Source organism: Microtus ochrogaster, chromosome 15, assembly GCF_000317375.1.
Source record: "Microtus ochrogaster isolate Prairie Vole_2 chromosome 15, MicOch1.0, whole genome shotgun sequence".
Lineage (NCBI taxonomy): Eukaryota > Metazoa > Chordata > Mammalia > Rodentia > Cricetidae > Microtus > Microtus ochrogaster.
The window spans coordinates 6,764,892-6,786,737 of record NC_022017.1 but is presented as its reverse complement, the minus strand read 5'-3'; the positions used below and the strand labels follow the sequence as shown (position 1 = coordinate 6,786,737).

General features: G+C 47.2%; 1 protein-coding gene across 2 annotated transcripts in view; it reads left to right on the top strand.

Moving 5' to 3' along the window:
• Pfkm (phosphofructokinase, muscle) overlaps positions 1-21,455 on the top strand; it is a 24,360-nt gene extending 2,905 nt beyond the window's left edge. For both annotated transcript variants that reach the window (XM_005353979.3, XM_005353980.3), the window contains exons 2-23: positions 1,792-1,884; positions 8,820-8,893; positions 9,782-9,859; positions 11,215-11,404; positions 11,622-11,787; positions 12,601-12,645; positions 13,006-13,114; positions 13,237-13,332; positions 13,445-13,537; positions 14,110-14,235; positions 15,125-15,189; positions 15,662-15,725; positions 16,423-16,572; positions 16,925-16,995; positions 17,486-17,573; positions 17,653-17,805; positions 18,236-18,400; positions 19,351-19,412; positions 19,597-19,708; positions 20,415-20,514; positions 20,593-20,698; positions 20,924-21,455. In XM_005353979.3, the coding sequence (XP_005354036.1) occupies positions 1,800-1,884; positions 8,820-8,893; positions 9,782-9,859; positions 11,215-11,404; positions 11,622-11,787; positions 12,601-12,645; positions 13,006-13,114; positions 13,237-13,332; positions 13,445-13,537; positions 14,110-14,235; positions 15,125-15,189; positions 15,662-15,725; positions 16,423-16,572; positions 16,925-16,995; positions 17,486-17,573; positions 17,653-17,805; positions 18,236-18,400; positions 19,351-19,412; positions 19,597-19,708; positions 20,415-20,514; positions 20,593-20,698; positions 20,924-21,068 (2,343 nt within the window). In that variant the 5' untranslated portion in view covers positions 1,792-1,799 and the 3' untranslated portion in view covers positions 21,069-21,455. The remainder of the gene's footprint in view (positions 1-1,791; positions 1,885-8,819; positions 8,894-9,781; positions 9,860-11,214; positions 11,405-11,621; positions 11,788-12,600; positions 12,646-13,005; positions 13,115-13,236; positions 13,333-13,444; positions 13,538-14,109; positions 14,236-15,124; positions 15,190-15,661; positions 15,726-16,422; positions 16,573-16,924; positions 16,996-17,485; positions 17,574-17,652; positions 17,806-18,235; positions 18,401-19,350; positions 19,413-19,596; positions 19,709-20,414; positions 20,515-20,592; positions 20,699-20,923) is intronic.
• The last annotated feature ends 391 nt before the right edge of the window (positions 21,456-21,846 follow it).

Sequence of the window (21,846 nt, the reverse complement as noted above, 5' to 3'; positions counted from 1 at the left end):
TGGGTGGATGGGTGGATGGATGGATGGATGGGTGGATGGATGGATGGGTGGATGGAGGGTGGATGGATGGATGGATGGGTGGATGGGTGGATGGAAAGAGACAGGTTAGCCTGCCAAAGGATGCAGTGTGTTTGGACACCAAAGTCTGGACTAGCAAAGTAATGCTCAGCTGGCCGTGGGCCAGAGGATCCATGGGTAGTGGGTAGTGAGAGGGCTGAAGAGTAGGCAGAGCTCAGTCGTGGGAGCTTGGAATGGAAATCACGAAGTTTTGACTCGACCGGTCAATGCTGATTTTCTATTGCGTTTGTTAATCTTTGTCTCTAACCATATATGTCTATCTTCATGTTTGTCTCACCACATATATTTTATTGGTATCTATGGGATTGTATGTTTCTGTGACTTAGTCTCTATAAGCAACTATCCCAATTTTCCCAGATGCTAGACAGAAGCAAACTACCCTTAAAGTCCTTGTTCCTCTTCATGAATCCTCCCTCTACCAAAGCCTCAGGGGCCTGCAGCCTTCCCATGAAAGTTCATTTTGTGTTTCTAATAACGTGAAGAAGGGCAGTACAAGCTAATGTGTTAAGGGAGATAAGCTCAGCTATTGCCACAACTCAGGTAGAAGGAGGCAACAAGGATAGAAAAGAGGGTACGGGCCGGAAGAGAAAGAGGAAGGGTAGTAGGGTTTAGAGGCAGTGTTGACTCTGAGAGGCAGGTGACACATTTTAAAGTAACAGTGTTAGCCTGGGTAATGGGAAGTGATGAACCTATTGGTGTTTTATGGATATAAAAGTATGCCTTGCCGGGCGGTGGTAGTGTGCACCTTTAATCCCAGCACTCGGGAGGCAGAAGCAGGCAGGTCTCTGTGAGTTTGAGGCCAGCCTGGTCTACAAGAGCTAGTTCCAGGACAGGCTCCAAAGCTACATAGAAACCCTGTCTCAAAAAACCCAACAAAGTATGCTTTGTATTTTATATTTAAAGATGTACACACACACACACACACACACACACAATCTTCTATAAACGGCTATATAAAGGTCTCACAATATTGGTGTGTGTGTGTGTGTGTGTGTGTGTGTATGTGTATCTGTGTGTAGAAGAACTTTTGTTACCCTTCCATTTGATAGCATATAATGTGAGGGGCAAAGCCCAAAGACAAAGGATTCAGCTGCTCCTTAGAAAACCTGAGAGGAATGGTTAATAGAACTGTAGAAAGACCCTAACCATTCCTAAGATTGACGTCATTAGTTTGTCTGGCTCTTATGTGCCTTCCTTTGTAACTTCAAACTTTAGTTCTAGTTCCTTGTCATCCAGCCTTGCTCACTCTACTCTGAGCCAGAAGCCAGCCTGCACCTGACTGTTTGCTTCCTCATTGCTGGTTCTCTGATAGTACCCAAACCTCACCTGATTTATGCCCTCTGCAACACCTCCTTCTTTCATTAAAAGGATGCACTCAGATTTCCTCTTGCTTCCTCCTGTCTTTCTGGTTAAGTGTCCTTTCCTCTCGACCTTAGCCTGTTTTGAAGACAGGTTCCAATTGGGGTGGGAGGGGGCAGGGAAGGATAGGCCAGGACTTATGTAGCTGTGGTCTAGATTACTCTGACACTTTAGCTTGTCACTCTGAGAGGGTGTAGCTCTGCTCTGGAAGACTTCCAAAGCTCTGTGGCTGCAGAGCCCAGCTTTAGTGGGAGAGTCTAACTGGGTGGCTCTAGCCAGTCTAAGACAGACACTTCTTGAGCTAGCGGCACCTCTATCCATTGCATCTTAACTGACCATTGTTTTGACTTGTAGAGTGGATCATGACCCATGAAGAGCATCATGCAGCCAAAACGCTGGGGATCGGCAAGGCCATCGCCGTGTTAACCTCTGGCGGAGATGCCCAAGGTAAGTGAAAGGGGACAGAAACATGGTTGTTATGATTCTTGAGTTTCTTGACTCCCTCAGTCTGTAGACTAGAACTATTCTCATGTAGGTTCACACTGGATCTTGGGTTTTCCTAGAAGTTCTAACACAGACCTCTAAGTGAATTTAGGTATTGTTTACTCTGCTACTGTTGACCCAAACTTTCATAGAATTTCTATCCAACTTCTCTGGAAATTAATGCTGTTGGTCCCTGAGCAGCATTGGAGAGAATTTGAGATAAGATTTTTGAGAAAGCAATAGATTTCAAGAACTTGGGAGATTGGGAAAGGGAAGAGACTTGGAGTTGGTATTGGGTAACCCAGCTGGATCCTCAGGTTTTTCTCCTGGGGAGTGTCTGCACTCACCAACTTCAGCCAGTGCTCTGTCGCCCTGCTTCCCTCCCTTCTGGTCCTTTAACAAGTGAGAAGAACATTAGTTAATCACTACAGACCCAGTGGGGCTGGAGGGGTAGGAAACAGAGAGAACCTTTCTCTGAATAGAGTCTAAGAGGCCGTACAAATAAAGTATGCGGAAAAGATTAGGTGGGAGAGATGGAACATGTTTCAAGAAGAAAATAATTCCCACTTTCATTTTTTCATATATTTGAGCTGATAGTACGCTGTAGAGAATAATCTCTTTGAAGAGTTAACAGGTTTCCTCTGGTGCTTCTGGCCCTAGGGTACTCGGTGACTTAGTACCAAGGACTAAGCACTCACTTTGTGCAGAGCCCTATTGTTGCAGAAGCTGACTTCTCTTGAGAGAGATTTTTTGTGTCGCTGGGTTCTTACTCAGGCACATGAACACAAGAAAGCCAGTGTGCACTGGCCATGTTGGATATGGTAAATCCTGGTGAGAATAATTGGGAAATGCTTCACAAGAAAAATGCTTTAAAAAAAAAAAAACAATAAACGGATCCTTTTTTTTTTTTTTTTTTTGGCTTTTTCACAACAGGGTTTCGCTGTGTTTTTGGAGCCTGTCCTGGAACTAGCTCTTTTAGACCAGGCTGGTCTCGAACTCACAGAGATCCGCCTGCCTCTGCCTCCTAATCTGCTGGGATTAAAGGCGTGCGCCACCACCGCCCGGTTAAACGGATCCTTTTATTCAATTATGGTGCCTAGAAGAGTGGCTGGCCATAGCACACACTTAGGAAGTGGATGGCTAATAAAGAAAACAAATTATTGAGCACCTTTTATGATCAAACAGAGTGGTGGGTGCTGACAATGCATCTATGAAAACGATGATATTTGCTCTCAAGGTATTTCTGTGTGTGTGTGTGTGTGTGTGTGTGTGTAAGCTAGAGGTCAATGCTGGATATCTTCCTCAGTCTCTCCACCTTGTTTATTTACTTACTTATTGATTGATTGATTTTGGAGACAGGGTTTCTCATTGATTATATAAGCATGCCCCGCGTGCTGGTGCACACTGGCCAGCCAGCTCTGCGGACCCACCTGACTTTCCACTTCCAGTACTGGTTTTATAGATGCCTGCTATTGCGTCCAGCTTTACATGGGTGCTGGGATCTGAGCTGACTGGCTGAGTTATCTCCCCAAACCCTGGGTCATGGTATTTTTTCATTAGCATATTTCAAAATTTCATATGGTCTTGTGGGTTTTTTTCAGCTTTTCTCTTTTCCTAACCCACCCATCTAAGTACGTAGGCCACAGGATCACCACTGAAAAGTGTGTCGAAGATCACAGTACTGACATGGAATTCTATCAATAGAGGAGCAACAGAAGTTGGGCTAGCGGCATTTCCAGCCACCACCAGGGTTCTGTGCCACCAGGGTTCAGTTTAATCATTCAGGCCTCTGTGCCATGTCTTCCTCCCTCAGGCTCTTCATGATTAATTCTGATTTGTTACATAATTATAGTCAATAAATGTGTTTAAATTTTGAAAGTCTGATCTTCAACATACACTTTTCAGTGCTGATCCTGTATCCTCCATACTTAGATGGGTGGGTTAGGAAAAGAGACAAGCTGAAAAAAACCCACAAGACCATATGAAATTTTGAAATATGGTAATGAAAAAATGCCATGACCCAGGGTTTGGGGAGACAACTCAGCCAGTCAGCTCAGATCCCAGCACCCATGTAAAGCTGGACGCAATAGCAGGCATCTATAAAAGAATAAGAGAAAAGGTCTCTAAAAAGAAGAGGGAAAGAGATGGTTGAGAGAAGAGAATGGGGAGAAGAAAAAAAGAGAGCCCAAGCCTCTGGGACTTTCTGGTAGTTACAATGTGAATCTCTAATCTGATAGGTGCGTGTCAGAAGGGATCAAGAGAGATAGAAAATGACCTTCTAGGGAGACAAGAAACCAGAACAGAAGTCTGAAATACTGCTGAGAGATCCTAGCTGATGAAGCCCTAGTACAGTGGTAGCTTTCCCAGAGACAGCATGCTGGCCTCCCGGGAGGAAAGAATAGGAATGTTGCTTTCCCAAGAGCCGCAGGCATCATGATAAAGCAAGACTGAACTCTGTAAAACCCACGGAGGCCACAGCTGCCATTCTTTGAGCTCAGCAAAGTCAGTACCTTGAAGTAGAAATTATGACCGTGAATTAGATGTCTCAAGCTCAAAAGTCAAGAATCTGGAATGTTGGGATGAATGGAATAAATACTAAATCGTACTCCTTTTCCAGCCCCAAAAGGCCACAGCCCCACTGATCCATACTTCATTGAGCCTCCTGACATCGGCATATCCTGTCTTGGAAAGGACCTCGGCCATCTGTTCTAGCCGGCTGTCTCCAGGCCGTGGCTCCAAATGCGTACATATCCTATTTTTAAAGGAGCACAGGACTGGGATTCTATTACCTCTCCGGATACTTATCATAGGGTTTATAATTTTTTTAGTATCCATCCACTAGAGAGTATAATTCACATATAACAAACATTTGTCATAATTTTTACCGTTTCCAAAGCTCAGGAAGAAACCTGTCAGTACCACTTTCCCAAACCCTTGTGATGAGGTTGAAGACATAGCTCAGTTGGTAGAGAGCCTGTCTAGGTGCATGAGATACTGCGTCTGCTGTCCATGGTGGTGTACATCTGGAAGCTCAGCTGGGAGGTGGAGGCAAGAAGATCAGAGATGCAAGGTCATCCTCAATATAGCAAGTTTTGTTTTTATTAGCTTCTATTTTCTACCTAGTCTTGTAGAGACACAAGACCCAGCTCTTCCTCCTTAAGGATCTTCTCCAGAGACAGCATTGGCTGCTTCAGATTGCAAGCCTACATTCTTTAGATCCCCTCCTGTTTGTCCCCGAATATCTCTTACATGCTCCCTGTAATCTTATCCTTCATCGTGCTTCTAATAAGTCATGCAGCTGCTCATAGAGGGTTATTTAGGGAAACATGGAACAGCTAAGAAAAGTCAGGCCAGGACTGGCCTACGGCCAGACTAGGCTAAGCAGTGAGGCTGGGTAGAAGAGACTGAAGGCTGGGGACTCTGCGTTTAAACTGTGCTTCTCAGTCCAGTGTTTTTAAGCAGCTAGGGTTAGAGCGCAGGAGGACAAAGGGATCCAAAAACGAAGAGGAAACACTTCATCCATGTAGAAGTGGGATGGGTGGTCTCTGCAGATCGGCAGGGCTGAGGTCAGAAAGCAGGAGGGAGAGGAGAAAGCTGGCTTTCCTTACTGTGGGGTTTTTCTTCTTCCCAAAGATTTGGATATTCCTACCAACTAGTGCTTGCTTAACAGGGAAGACCTTTTGGGTCATTTATTTTTCTTTATTTGTGCCCCTCATGCTTTTCTCAGCTTGGGGTCAGAAAGAAACCTCTGCTGTGACATTTCAGAATGACAGCTCTTCATTTCCTCAGATTCTCAGTGTATAGTCCAGAGCTCCAGATCCAGGAAAGAATCCCGTAAGCTGTGCAACAGCCTGGGAAATAAGCAACAGTTTCCCATCTGCAACGATTGTTTTGAGCGGGCTTTATTCATCTGTCCTGGGGTTTTGCCCTGACTCTGATGCTCCTCCCTTCACACACACTGGGTCTCCTCAGGCCTTCCCTGTGCAGAAGTTTGTTGTTCCAGATCATTCCAGCTAAATATATGAACGTAGACTTTTAGACCTCTCAGGACTGTGCCTAAGTGATGTCATGAGTAAGCTGTGCTCATAGGTGCCTCTGCTGACAAGCCCAACCTTTTGATTTTATCTTAGACGCGTTGTTAGATGCATTTGAAACCGCTCCTACTTTTTGGTTTTTCGAGACAGGGTTTCTCTGTGGCTTTGGAGCCTGTCCTGGAACTAGTTCTGTAGACCAGGCTGGTCTCGAACTCACAGAGATCCACCTGCCTCTGCCTCCCGAGTGCTGGGATTAAAGGCGTGCGCCACCATCGCCTGGCTGCTCCTACTTTTTGAAATGGTTTCTTTGGCTTCTAAGACATTGCTAAGCCCTGTTTCTCCTTGTATCTCCCTTCCTAGTTTATTAGTAACCACAGTCACTTCTCGGAGTTCAGCTCCTTGTCCTTTCCCTCTAACCATATATGTTTTCTCTTCCAAGTTGGTGTGCATGTCCCACCAGGACTTTAAATTCAACCCATCCTAATGTGAACACATTGTCCTCTACCCTCCGTCCCAAATGAAGCATGCCAGTTAAATGCCCAGTTAATGGCACTTCAGTTTAACCCTTTACTACATCTGAAGGGGGCACCTCTCTCTACAGGGTGTGAAATCTAATCACCTTGCCTATTGGATCCAAGTCCCTTTCTTTGTTCTCTGAGTGTCTTCTGTCCACTATCTCTTTTGTCCCACATGACCCTCTACAACGAGGCCTCCTCATGTCTTATCTAGGGTGCCAGAAGGTCCCCTTTCCCAGTGACCCTGCTAACCAGCTGCTTGTCACCCTGCTGCCAGAGCCCTTCTGATGTACAATGCAAATCTTATCATGTCCCTCAACTCTCAAAATTCCTAGAGATTCTTGATTCTCTGTAACTATTTTTTGCATAAGAGGAGTTAAAAACCCCTTTAAGGATCATGAATGATATGGACCTTCTCCTAGAAGGAATGTTAAGATCACAAAACTCCCATGTAGTTTTATGGGGTTTATGGATTTGCTGAAACAGACCACACATCCATGGGTCCCCAGTTAAATCCATACCTATGGAATAAAATTCAGACTTCTTCAGATGGCATACGGGCACCTCCCCCCCCCCACACCTGTAGCACTATCTCTCATCACTTCCCATTCTGCTTTTCACTCTTTATAATACTGAATTACCTGAAGTTATTTCTTGGCCCTCACCTTTCTGCAATTTTCCCTGCCTAGAAGGGTCTTCCTCAATCGTCTGTCTGACAGAAAGGACTGGAAATCACGTTCTCGGTTTCAGGACAAGTGCTGTATTTTTGAGCACCCCTGACAAGCTGAGATGGTCCTGTCCTGTTCATTTGTGCTTTTACATTCCCTTTCCTCAGGGATCATTTTACCACACTGTAAGCTTTTACGTCGTGAGACAGTGGTTCCTAGACTGTGTTTATTGCTGTACCCTCAGCACGTGGCACCATATCAGGACCATGGTGTGCGTTCTGTTAATCTTTGTTCAAGGCTGAATGGACCTGCAATCCCATTTAGACCTAATAACTATATAATAGATATTATGTCGACCTGCAAGTAGTGGAGTGGAAGAGAGGAAAAGAAAGAAAAGAAAAACTTATTCTTATTTTATTCTAAGTGCTCTGGATTGTTCAATAGTTTGCGTTGGTTTTCAGTTTGATGCTTCACAGGCTCCAAGAGTCATGGTTTCCCTAGTGTTTGCGGGCTCAGTATTTAAGAATCATATGATACATTTTGTATTGAAACTAAAATATCTGAGAGAGGGTGGCTACAGCAGTTTTAGAAGCTGGTTATTCTCTCTCGGAGGTGTCCAATCACCACCATGACTCCTGGTGAGGTTACACGGTAGGACGGTGAGGTTACGCGGTAGGACGGTGAGGTTACGCGACAGGACGGTGAGGTTACGCGACAGGACGGTGAGGTTACGCTGCAGGACGGTGAGGTTACGCGGTAGGACGGTGAGGTTACCGGTAGGACGGTGAGGTTACACAGTAGGACGGTGAGGTTACGCGACAGGATGATGAGGTTATTCGTTAGGATGGTGAGGTTACGCGGTAGGATGGCGGGGAGGGTAGTGCACGCCTCACCAGTTCTGCACACACAGTTCCTGGCACCGAGGAAGCTGGAGAATCACAACTGCGGGGCACACGTAGCGATGTAGACAGCTCAAATGGTGGCTCTGTATGTGTGTGTCCCGAGAGAATCTGCCATCCAGTAATAAACATATTTAGAAACAAACTGTATTCTGTCAGATCGCTTATCCATAAAAAAGTCATGTTTCCCTGTGAACAGTGTCCTAAAGCTGGATGTCTATTCAGTGCAGAAAGTAAGGGAAACCTCGAAGGCTCAGGGGCACAGAGTCCAGTCTAGCGTGCTAATGTGGACACAGAGGACTTGGGTTCAAATCTGCCTTTGTGACCTTGACACCTTTGACCTTCCATTTTGAAATCTGTGAAATGGAGGAATGTCCAGGTTATGGGAGGGAGGGATTAAAGAGACAATCTCAAAGAGAGAGAGAGAGAGAGAGAGAGAGAGAGAGAGAGAGAGAGAGAATCTCTGACCAAGCCTAGTGGTATCTAACCCACAAAACACATTTGAGAAAGTGCTTGCTTTAGCACTATCATTATTCTCAGGATACCCTTGCAGGCCAAGGTCGGGAAGGTCAAGGTTGAGCGACTGGAGGGAAGTGGATGGGGTATCTGGAGCTCCATTAGCACTGGATGCAGCCACTGAAACTGCTGGAGAGAAGATTTGAGTGAGAGGAGTCTAGACTCACAGGACTGACTCCAGTCTTTAGCCAGATGCAACTGCTATGCGTTCCGGGACTGCTCTTCTTCCGAGTGACCTGTCCCTGATTTCTCCTCCCCTCCTCACAGGTATGAATGCTGCTGTCAGGGCTGTGGTTCGAGTTGGTATCTTTACGGGGGCCCGTGTCTTCTTTGTCCATGAGGTTGGTTCTCACTTTGTTCTCTGCCTAATCTGCCTCCCACCCTCTTCCCACTTTCTCCTCCTCACCTCCTTGTTGCTGGTTTCTTTTCCTTGGCTCTGTCTCCCTGAGTCATTCCTTCCCACTTCTGATTTTTGCAAACTGGGTCCTCACATTGCCTACTGAATTTAAAAGAAGAAACTCACGGAGATAGAACTGAGATGGGGTGTCTTTCCCAGCAAGTTTACTGTAACCAAGGGTAGAGCCCCAAAGAGGCAGGGTGTCGCTGTGTTTCTGAAATTTCCCAGCTTTCTGAGGTTCTGACTCCTCCTTGGCTGCCCGTGCTCAGTTCCTCTCATGCTTCGTCCATCCTTTCCTTATAGTCTGTGTGCCCTTCTGCCAACTTCGGTAGTATTATAATAAGTCCTGTTTCTTTCCTCCCTTCCTCCATCCTCCTTTCCCTTTAGGTTATCAAAACCAGCTACCTTCTAGTTCTCCCGGGAAACATCGGAGGAAATAGCATGAGGGGGTAAAAAGGAATTAAGATGGAAGAGTATTTTGATACTTCAAGAGTGGGCGGTGGGCGAGCATGGTGGCATATGCCTTTGATCCCAGTACTCTGGAGTCAGAGGCAGGTGGATGTCTGTGAGCTGGAGGCCAGCCTGTGTAGTGAGTTCTAGGTCGTCTAGAGCCATACAGTGAGACCCTGTTTCAAAGAAAAGAAAAGAATGAGAGAAACTAGAATATCCAAAAAAGTTGACATGTCCCTTCTGGGACTGATCCACTAAATATAACATTCTCACCAGCATCCAGGGGTCACTATTGGGATGGTGTAGCATGGACCTCTTTCTAGGGGAGCTGTTATCTAGAGGGAGCTTAAGGGAGACTTACTGGATATACTGCTCCCTTCAGGGTTACCAAGGCCTGGTGGATGGTGGCGAGCACATCAGGGAGGCCACCTGGGAGAGCGTTTCCATGATGCTTCAGCTGGTATGTCCCAGAGAATTCGTGTTCTGTTTGTACTGCCCTTGTCTCATCCCACTGTGGTGTCCCAGATTCCCTGCCACTTGGTTCAGTGTGAAGCGTTTCAGTGACAGAAGAGGCTTATATTTACCCTTTACCCTTTGCATTTGAAAACACCATCCTGGCTTCTTGCAGTGATTGAGGGGGTGAGAAGGTGGTTTCAGGATGGCTTGCCCTTTATCAAAAGGTCATAGCAAGACTTTTGCAACTGGCACATCATAAGCACTCTGGGGTCACGGGGAAAGTCTGGCCCTGAAAATAACCTTGGAGGACCGAGGCCAACAAACTTGAACTCAGCCAGTCCTCGTGATAGAGATGTGACGGCCTGAAACTGGACTATTTAAAGAAGAAAGGGAATTGAGACGGTCTTGCAGCATCTCAAAGAATCCTAGGGAAATTGGTTTTCCCTATCTACAGCCCTCTATGATTATCCAATGTTGTTCAAGTTCTTTAAGATGTGTCCACTCGGTGCTAGCTTAGAACTATAACTGATCTAGTAAGAAATTTACAAATCACAGCTGTATCCCATTCTTTACCTAAATCCTCTAAAAATTCCATGGGAAGCCACTTAATATGTAGTGATCTAGTGAAGTTTCCATCCAGGCAATAGTGCCCACCACAGAGTGGCCTAAGGATAAATAAGTACCCTCTACTACTACCCCAGAGCCATGGGTGCCAGGAGCATCTATTGTTTATGAAAACTCTTGAATCTACTTACCTCTTGGAGTATCTATAAGTTCCCGGGAAATCAAGACTTGCTACATACAGAGTAGTTTTCTTCCCTGTGAATACCTGGATACTGTGGCCCCTGTTACTAACACCATAGACCCCAAGGAACCAATTGACCGATTGTCGGAGTGATCTTGTATAGAATTTCAGTGTGTTAGAGAGATACTGCAAGCATACTGGGTTTGAATTCCTTAAAATAGTCTGGATGTAATCCAGTAATGCCAGACACTAAGGAAAATCCAGACAGAAGTCAGCGTGAAAGATGGAGGTAAAGAGATAAAGCTAGAGTAGAAGCTAATGCATATACAAATTCTCTTCTTCTTGAAAACAATAATTTTGATGATAAAATCTCCAGTGAAATAGTTATCTTAGTAGTCTCCTAAGTATGGCAGAATATGGGGATGACACTATGACATCCAGCATCATTTTCTTTTCCTTTGTAAGGGACAAGTGACTTAGGGATGCCAGGAAACATTAGGGAGTGGTGTGGTTATGTTGGTCTATCACTGGGTTGAATGGGGAACTATTAGCATGATGAACTCAAAATTGGCTGTGCCATCTGAAGACCTGAATTCTACCCCTCTCCCATAAAGGGAGGCACAGTGATTGGCAGTGCCCGATGCAAAGACTTTCGGGAGCGAGAAGGACGACTCCGGGCTGCCCACAACTTGGTGAAGCGGGGAATCACCAATCTGTGTGTTATTGGAGGTGATGGCAGCCTCACCGGGGCTGACACTTTCCGTTCGGAGTGGAGTGACTTGTTGAATGACCTCCAGAAAAATGGTAAGACATTTGCATCAGTATTGCTTTTCATGTGACTGTGTGTGCATGCATGTGTTAGGTACGTATTCTTAACTCCTGTTCGAGAAAAATGTTAACTACATGCAAACGAACAATCTTTGTCCTCCTTTCTACCATTGCTTACAGTCTCTCTAGTAATCTGTTGTGTGGGTGTGGAAGATTCCTCAGCTGGTGGCCTCTGGTTTGCTTCCCCTTACAGGGAAGATCACAGCTGAGGAGGCTAAGAAGTCTAGCTTCCTGAACATTGTGGGCCTGGTTGGCTCAATCGACAATGACTTCTGTGGCACTGATATGACCATTGGTACTGACTCTGCCCTGCACCGGATAGTAGAGATTGTAGACGCCATCACCACCACTGCTCAGAGGTAAGAGCACCCAGGAGGAGGCAGATGAGAGGCCGGGCAAGAATGAACGAGAATAAAAAGCCCTGTGAGTGCTTTTCGGGGGCTTGAGACTCACCCCTAGAGATCTGAAGTTGCTCTGGCCCCTAAACGCCTTTCTGCTGTTCTCTGTGCTGTCTTTCAGGCATGTTGCTCTGGGGTCTTGAGCACCTACAATCTCTTATGTCAGTGGTTCTCAGCCTTCCTAACGCTGTGGCCCTGTAACACAGTTCTCATGCGGTAACCCCCAACCATAAAATTACTTTGTTGCTACTTCATAACTGTAACTTTGCTACTGTTATGAACCACAATGTAAATATCTGATAAGCATGGTATTTTATACGCAACCCCAAGGGGGTCATGACCCACAGGTTGAGAATCACTGTCTTACGGGATTGTGGTTCAGTGTAAGGCAGATCTGGGGAGCTCACAATCTGATGGATGCCATTAGCACCACTGTTCAGAAGTAAACAGGTCAGGTCGAGGATCAGTGGAGGAAACTGGAAGACTGTTGGCTGCCAATCTACCCTGGGTAATCTTGCAGAACTTCCATTTAGCCTAGTCCCATTTCCTCATCTTTTCTATTTCTCTCTGTGTTTGAGACGCCTCCTTTCCTGGAATGGAGTCTCCATACTGTCCAAGGAAGCTAAACTGCTTCTCCCATGTCTCCATAGTCTTCCAGGAAACCTACTGGATAGCTAACAGCATAAACACATCTCCCAGAGGCCAAGGGGATGATGGTGTCTTGGTCCTGGCCACTGGTACATGCAGACTGTAAATCCTGTCTTTTTCTTGCAGCCATCAGAGGACATTTGTGTTAGAAGTGATGGGCCGCCACTGTGGGTAAGATCCCTATCCTGACCCATGCACTCCATAGATGGCCCTTCCCTCTTCCCAGAGAGTCCACACAATATGACTGTCTTTCCCTGCCTCTGCACTATCTCCCCTCTTATATGTACATGTGGGCCATGCTCAGGCACACACAGAAGGATGGGCAGTCTCTGAGCTGGGAAGCCAGTAAGGTGACGCTGTTCTTCAGGGACAGCATCTCATTGACAGGCCTAGTGCTCATTTGCCTCAAGAATGAAATGCAGGGACTCCGTATCATCCATCAACTAAGGGGACTAAGAGATCTTGCTGGTGTGATGAGACTGTTTGTGGACTATAAAGATTCCTAGTCCTTGCTTCTGGCTCTCATCTCAGATACCTGGCCCTTGTCACCTCTCTCTCCTGTGGGGCCGATTGGGTGTTTATTCCTGAATGTCCACCAGATGATGATTGGGAAGAACACCTTTGTCGTCGACTCAGTGAGGTATCGACATTTTATCTTTTACCCTTGAGGGAAAAAAAAACCCTCACCCTATTTCATGGGTGGTACATTTTCTACCCATCAGTTTAATTCCATTAACTGCTGTCTCTCGTGTTCTTGACCAGACGAGGACCCGTGGTTCTCGGCTCAACATCATCATTGTTGCTGAGGGTGCAATTGACAAGAATGGAAAACCAATCACCTCAGAAGACATCAAGAATGTTAGTGTGAAACCCTGTGCCCAGCATGCTTGGCCATTCCCTTGTTGGCTTCCGAGTCTTGACACTGCATCTCCTCCTGGTCTTTTGTGTTTCCCCTTCTTGGTCCTTTTAGCTGGTGGTAAAGCGTCTTGGATATGACACTAGGGTCACTGTTTTGGGACACGTGCAGCGGGGTGGGACGCCATCAGCCTTTGATCGGATTCTGGTAAGTCACAGGATTCTGCGGCTCCTGTACCTTAGAACCCCCAGCCTTGCTGCCTTGCTTCTATGGGGCTTATATCCTTAGCCATGCTGTCCCTCCACTAGCCTCTAGGCCACAGTGGCTCTCATCTGTTCCCATACACAAAGATGATGACAGGCAAGAGCACCCCTAGTTGTGAGGATCACTCTTGGAGCTCTAAGCATCATTGAAGCTACTGAGATCTAACCTCAGATACTCAGTTTATTATTCTTACCGTTTCACTCGGAAGGAAGGCAATCTACTCAGTAAGAAGAGAGTGTTGCTAACTTCCCATATTCTGTTGATCACCATGTGTCATGAGCACGCTTCTCTGGAACCAAGTACAGTCTTTAGGGTTCTGATGACAAGAGGGCAGACAGCCATCACGTTTTGGTGACATCTGGGTAGGGAGGTAAAGCACAGCAAGCTCCTAGATGCATGCAGCCTTTCAATTGGAGCTCAGTTCTAGGATTTGGAAAGGACCCTGGACATCCTGGCTCTTAGCTAAGCCAAACAGGGAGATCAAAGAAAATTCTTTGTTCCATGGACTCTTTCAGGGGAGCAGAATGGGTGTAGAAGCAGTGATGGCACTTTTGGAGGGGACCCCAGACACCCCAGCCTGTGTGGTGAGCCTCTCTGGTAACCAGGCAGTGCGCCTGCCCCTCATGGAGTGTGTCCAAGTGGTAAGTGCTGACCCCGTTCTGTGCCTTAGCAGTCTTAGGCCCTTTCCTGGGAACTCAGGGGGAAGTGAGATCAACTTCTGTGGTCCCACTAGAGGAAAAGATGGAAAGGCAGGATGGCAGAGTAGGAGTGGACTGTCATCTGCAGAGCTGTGACCACCACTCACCACACAAATGCTGCGTCCCTCCTAACAGTACTGAGACTTGGGGAACGCTAATTAGTAACTTCTAGCTGGTTACCTCCTATCTCTATATGACATCTACCTTAAATGAGTTTCTCTAATCAACTCAGGGTGACCACTGCTCACCTCCAGGGTGATAAAGACTGGGAGATGCTGTGCTGCAACCTGACACAGTACCTGGAAAACGTTGGGTTCTCTAGGGTAGCCACTCCTTTGATGCCACGATATGAATACAGTGGCTGGTTGCTGAACTAGAGTATTGATCCTGATTGTTGAAGATGCCTGAATTTCCCCCACTCTGGGGCCTGCTTCTCTCTGAGACTTCAGAAACCCAATAACCTGCAGCCATATTTGAGACTGCATCCCCAGAGTCCAGAAGCCCAGTCAGGCTCTGGGTAGAAGGCAGCCATTGAGCAGCACATTGTGGGGACTTCCCACCTGGAAGAATCTCCTCATTGTTCAGTAGTCCCAAGACTGTTGGGGACCTGGCTCTCTCATCTGTGAGCACTCCTCTACTCTGCTCAGAATTAGAACTTAGTCCCCTTTTGCTGCTTATTACTCAGAAAAATTAAGGGAAAATAAAGATGCTTCTATGATAGTTTGGGGGACACGGAAAAGGTGGGGTGTAGATGAGCAGGATCCCATCAGAGGAGATTTGGTCTTGCAGAATCATGCCTCGGAGTTGTGACTGCTGCTGTGTCCTCCCTTAGACCAAAGACGTGACCAAGGCTATGGATGAGAAGAGATTCGATGAAGCCATGAAGCTGAGAGGCCGGTGAGAAAGTGACCAGAAATTCACTAACTCTAGCAACCAGATACCAGAAAGAAGCCAAAAGTCTGTATCACTCTAGGCCCCAGACATGAGCTGCCTTTTCTAGTTATATCTGCAATAGTCTCTTCCCCAAGGAAATCAGTTGTGAGGTGCCCAAGAGTTCACCTAGGGGTGCTCTCCTTGGAAAGAACTTTTCACTCTAGTCTATTTCTAGAAATGGCTCTCAGCTAGGCTCTGGGTGTCTCTAAGCAAGGAAAGTCTCCTAGGCTGAGCACAGCACCTGGGACAAAACCCCTCAGGGAGTGTTTGATAAGTGACAGCAATCCTCTTCCTGGTCCCTCCTCTGCCTGGTTAGTTCCTTAGAGGTTTACCCTGTAGAAAACTCAGCAAGACCCAACTCCTGACCCGGATTCCTGTGGCTGCCTGCCATAAGGAGTGGCCTGAAGACATCCTGTTCTCTTTGCACTCGTTTTAGGAGCTTCATGAACAACTGGGAGGTGTACAAGCTTCTAGCTCACGTCAGACCCCCAGTCTCTAAGGTACTGGCAGCTTGCTGCCCCGCCCCCTCAGTTTCTCTTCACGAAGTGCTACCCACAGTCCACACAACCTTAGCCTTGCCAGATCTTTGCCCCCCTGTTCTTCAGTGCTGGAACCCCGATCCCATGTGATGACTCTCTGTTAGCCACCCCAGATACTAGTCCTGGGTTTTTACCTTGTCCTGGCTAGAGAACCCAAGACTCACACCCAGTTCAGGGTGGGCAAAAACACACTGAAGAAGCAGGAATGAGGGCTTTGATCCTGTGGGTGTAATCACACCCAGATCTACCTCAGCACCTGCTCCCTTAAAAGAGCAGTTCACGGTGTTACTATCTATCAGAGTTGTCTGGGTTGCTTATGAAGGATGCAGATTCCTGGGCCCTTCCCTCAGCACAGAGTGAGACTCAGAGCAGCAGACAGGAATGCTCCTCAGGTGGATCAGGATCCAAGTGGCCCACAGACCACACTTTGGGACGCATTGTCCTCTGAGGCTTTTTGTCTGTTATGTAATGATGACTAAGGCTTTACATGTAGAACTTTGCTCCTATAGGATAAGGTGGAAGGCCGTACAGTGGCATTCCCTGGGGGACTGATGTATATTGTCACACATGTTTTAGGGTCTCAGAGTTTGGCTTCTCTTTGTGATCTCCCCTCGGGGGTGTTTCTCTCTTCATTTTCCCCCTGCTTCCTTCTGAACAGGGAGGGTTGCACACAGTGGCTGTGATGAACGTGGGGGCCCCAGCTGCAGGCATGAATGCCGCGGTCCGCTCCACTGTGAGGATCGGCCTTATCCAGGGCAACCGAGTACTGGTTGTACATGATGGCTTTGAGGGGCTGGCCAAAGGTCAGGTACGGAAACACAAAGGAGGGAGGACATACACGTGCAGTATGGGGCCAGGGAGGGTCAGTGTAGGGGTGGCCAGTCCATCAGCTTTGCCTCTCTCCAGGGTTAATTTAGGGAAATAAGGATAGGAACCCTGGGACAGTCCTTTCCAAAATCATGTCTTATTTATGTCTCTGTCCCAGAGCTCAGTACAGTGTCTACCATCATAGGTGCTTGTTATTCCTAGGTGAGTCAGAAGGGCAGAGGAATTTCAGTGGGGGGAACTCTGTAGGGTCAGAACTCAGGACGTGGCCTAGGTCACACATGGACTTCCTGGCACGCTGGCTACGACGTAGAGCGGTGTGCTCTTCCCTGCAGATTGAAGAAGCTGGCTGGAGCTATGTCGGAGGCTGGACTGGTCAAGGTGGTTCCAAACTTGGTACTAAAAGGTAAATGATATTTTGGGAGCACCCTCTCCCAGTTACCCTTCTAGGATTCTTTAGAATGTCTGCATCAGTCGATCATGTTAGGGCCTACGTCAACTGCGCTGAAAACTCAGCCTGTCTTCAGTGAGGACATCGTGTAGCAGGTCTGACCACCAGAGATCCACTGTGTACTCTAGAACGATGTGAGACTGTGGGGAAGAATGGGCCGCGGGTTCAGACACTAAAGAAAGCACTTTCTAGTTCTTGTTTGTTTGCGTGTTTTGTTTTTGGGAAAGGGTTTCTCTGCGTAGCTCTGCCTGTCCTGGAACTTACTCAATAGAAAAGGCTGGCCTCGAACTCAGAGATCTGCCTGCCTCTGCCTCCCAATTACTCAGATTAAAAGTGTGCGCCACAGCACCCGGCTCACCTTCTAATTCTTAACTTTTCTCTCCCTTCTATCTTGCTATCTCATCTCCAATTTCCTACTCCCTGCTCCTTGACACTGGTCAACCAGGACCCTGCCCAAGAAGAACTTGGAACAGATCAGTGCCAACATAACTAAGTTTAACATTCAGGGCCTTGTCATCATTGGGGGCTTTGAGGTGAGTGTCCCACTGTCCCCTCTCCCCCCCCCCCCGCCTGCCCTTTCTTTCTCATGTCTGCTCCTGCTGCTATTTTTAGGCTTACACAGGGGGCTTGGAGCTGATGGAGGGCAGGAAGCTGTTTGATGAGCTCTGCATCCCATTTGTGGTCATTCCTGCCACGGTTTCCAATAATGTCCCTGGGTCAGACTTCAGCATCGGGGCTGACACAGCACTAAATACCATCTGCACGGTGAGCACCTGCCACCACCCCTATCCCAGTTAGCCCTACTATTGTTCTGGTCTTGGAAAGTGAGTCTCTTTTTCTGAAATTAATAGCAGTGTTTGAGAAATCCTCTGTGCAGCCAGGCATCTGTGCTGGAATTCATTTTCCTCGCCTAAAAACACATCATTGTTACCAAAGGGCCTGTTTTGTTATATCCTCTGAAGTTATACAGTATAATATCCCTATTCTGAACAACATTAAGATAGCTTTGGCCTTCTTCCCAGGGGAGAAGTTCTACAATGTAGTTCCCTCTTTGAATACAGGACCTTGATGAGGTCCAGGGGTCTCACTGGCCTAGAAAACTATAGATCTGGAGCTGAATTAATAAAAGAAGCTGAGTAAGAATAAAGATCCAACTTCTGACCCTCTCTTTCTGCGGCCTGTTGTCTATTTATAGACTTGTGACCGGATCAAGCAGTCCGCAGCAGGCACCAAGCGTCGGGTATTTATCATCGAGACTATGGGTGGCTACTGTGGCTATCTGGCCACCATGGCAGGACTAGCAGCTGGGGCTGATGCTGCCTACATTTTTGAGGAGCCCTTCACCATCCGAGATCTCCAGGTACATGGCTCTCAGAGCCTTCTAGGTGTCTCTCCTGTTCCATTCTATCTTCCCGAGTGTTCCTATAGTAACCAGCGCTATGGGAGTTTAGGGGGAGGATGGAGCTGATGGGCCTAGCCCCATAAAGACTAGAAGGGTTCCTTGCAAGTGTTCTCCAGTACTGTCTCACATACATGGCCATAGCTACTATTTGGGGATTGCATTTTCTCAGGTAGCCTGCTGCTATGCCCTTAGTGCTGTTTGTATTTCATCTTCATAACAGGCATGTAATTATTATTATTGCTTTCATGTTATAGGTGAGAAAGGTGTAGAGGGTTTCAAAACTTCAAACCTCTTAAGAGAGCGGGCAGTTTGAATGCTTGAGAAATCTATGATCCCTTCCCCCCAGAGTTCTCTTGCTCCCATTCCAGTTCTGAGGGAAATCTTCCTTCACCTCTGGCCAGGACTCATATTTCACAGAGAGATCAAATGATATTTATTTTTCCCAGTTTTAAGTTCAGTGGTGGAGAAGAGTGCTTCAAGTGGAGAGTTAGCAGCAGGATCCCAGCCAATCCCTGCCAAGAGCGGAGAGTGGGAGTCTTGTTTTCACGCTCATCCCAGAGCTCAGATGAGGGCGCACATTCCCAACACCCAACCACTGCTTTACATGCAAGCAGCACATGTTAAGAGTGTGAAAACACAGGTTGTGCGCAGTCACTTCTATGAGGACAGAGGTGGGGGAGGGTGAGTCATGGAAGCTTCTCTAATGCCCCCGTCTCTCAGTTCTGCATGTCTCGGTTTGGGTCTAAGTGCTACGGGCACTAAACTTCTTAAGGGACACAGACCTAGTCCAAACCAGGCTTGTGAACAACTCTCCCCCATGTCCTCTCCCCTCTTAGAAGGGCTTGATGTAGAGGAAGGACAAGGGTGCCTGTCTTAGCTGAGCTTAGGATTCACTGTTTCACTTGCAGGCGAACGTGGAGCATCTCGTGCAGAAGATGAAGACAACGGTGAAGAGAGGCCTCGTGTTAAGGTACCGCATCAGCAGTTTGTTCCTAAGTGCAGAAGGAACTCTTGAGTGTAGATCTATGGTTGGGACCCCTGAGGAATCTGATACTGAAGAGCGTGGGGGTGGAGGAGCCTTGGGAGGAGGTACAAGAGCCTAGGAAAGCAGAAGGCAGGGATGAAGGAGACTCAGGCTTCTGCTTCCCTGGCAGGAATGAGAAGTGTAATGAGAACTACACCACTGACTTCATTTTCAACCTGTACTCTGAGGAGGGCAAAGGCATCTTCGACAGCAGGAAGAACGTGCTTGGCCACATGCAGCAGGTAGCGAGACACCCCAGGCATGCCTTCACTAGTTACTCAGAGCCCCTGATGGCCATAGAGGTAGCGAGACAGCCGATGCCTCTTAGTACCAATGTTTCTCTACCTACAAAGAACTCCCAATATCAGGGAAGGTGCAGCCTATACAGGAATGGAGCATTACTCTGTGTGTGAAGCCCTGTGTCCTTTCTTTCCCTTCCTCCCCTTTTCTACCCCTTTTCTCTTAGTTCATAGAAAAACTGATACACTATTTTTTTTTTTAAGTTTTTCGAGACAGGGTTTCTCTGTAGCTTTGGAGCCTGTCCTGCCACCACTAGCTCTTGTAGACCAGGCTGGCCTAGAACTCACAGAGATCCGCCTACCTCTGCCTCCCGAGTGCTGGGATTAAAGGCATGCGCCACCACCGCCCGGCCTGATACAGTATTCTGAGGTTCTACCTGGGACAGCTGGGTTGGGCTACAGAGGACAAGGACATCTCCACAGTGGTGATTGTGGTGGCCGCCAGGCTGCCAGGCTAAACGATAGACAGTGACACTGAAGTGGGACCTGACTACCGCGGAGTGGAAGGAGCTGTGTGATTACCGTGTTCTAATTGCCCTGTGCTTGATAACAGACCAGCTACTTTGGATCCCTGCACTGCCTCAAAATGTCATGTTAGTCCAGGAGCCATTAGGATCCTTTTCTCCAAGTTTTCTGATTTTCCCCTCAGGGTGGAAGCCCGACTCCCTTCGACAGGAATTTTGCCACTAAGATGGGTGCCAAGGCTATGAACTGGATGTCTGGGAAAATCAAGGAGAGCTACCGTAATGGTATGTGGGGCGGAAGGGTGCGCCCCTCTCCAGAAGCTCACTCCACAGTAGAAACTAACTGACTATCCTTTATTCCAGGACGGATCTTTGCCAATACTCCAGACTCAGGTTGTGTCCTGGGGATGCGTAAGAGGGCCCTGGTCTTTCAGCCAGTGACTGAGCTGAAGGACCAGACAGATTTTGAGTAAGTCATGACATTCTAGAACTGCTTTCTGGCTGCTACTAGCTACCAAGCCTTACTTCCCACAGCCTGTTAACTGTCTCTAATGCTTTGCTTTTTGTAGTAACAACTGTAGGTACTTGTGCCCGAAATCCAGCCTTTTTTTGCCCAGCTTCTTCCCAGAAGCCTTTGGTAGAAGCTTATTGGCATATGATAATATCACATCACCATTATTTCATTTCTCTGTAGGCACCGAATCCCCAAAGAACAATGGTGGCTGAAGCTGAGGCCAATCCTCAAAATCCTAGCCAAGTATGAGATTGATTTGGACACCTCTGACCACGCCCACCTGGAGCACATTTCTAGGAAGCGGTCTGGAGAAGCTGCTGTCTAGACCTCTTTGGAGTGAGGGGGAAAGAGTGTCTGATCATGGTCAGCTCATTTCCTGGTAGATCTAAGTCCATGATTTCTCAGTGTGTTAGCCCTAGCCCCTTACCCTATTAGGTTTCCTTGTACCTACAACCTTGATCAGCTGTGGCCAGGAGTTGGGGGAGGGGCAGCGAGTGACTCTCCTTCTAGGTAGCTGTCTTTCCTTCCACCCAGCTTCATCTCTTATGTAGGCTGGATTTCTCTAGTGCTCCTGCTAGATTTCAGCCACCCAGAGGATTCCTAAAAATAAGCTTTATTTATTTCTTTGTGATAACAAAGAGTCTTAGGTTCCTTTACTTTTACCACAGTGATGAAGTATAACTACACTAATAAATACCAGCTGGTCACTGTGCTTTGGTGCTCTTGTTACTGCCGTCACACGGGAGTGTATACTGTGTCCCCCATGTCCCAGACCTACCCAGACGGAACTCCTCAGAGAGCAGCACGTGTGTTGCCCTGTGCACTTCTGCTTGGTGGAGGGTTTTGTGTTTTGTTTTGAGCATCTCTTGGTGGATAGTGTCCCATAACACACGGTACTGCCCCTCAGCCCTATCTCCCACTAGTCCCTCTACAGCCAAGATGATGAGCCCGTCTCCAAACAGAAAGTTACGGTTTAGTTCTCGATCATATATCCATTACCCAGGCTCACTTTTTTTCTTGCTACCCCACAATCTTTGCTCCTCAACTCAGTGTTCTTCCTTTTCAACCCTTCCTTGGATGAAAGCCAGACTCTATTTGACAGG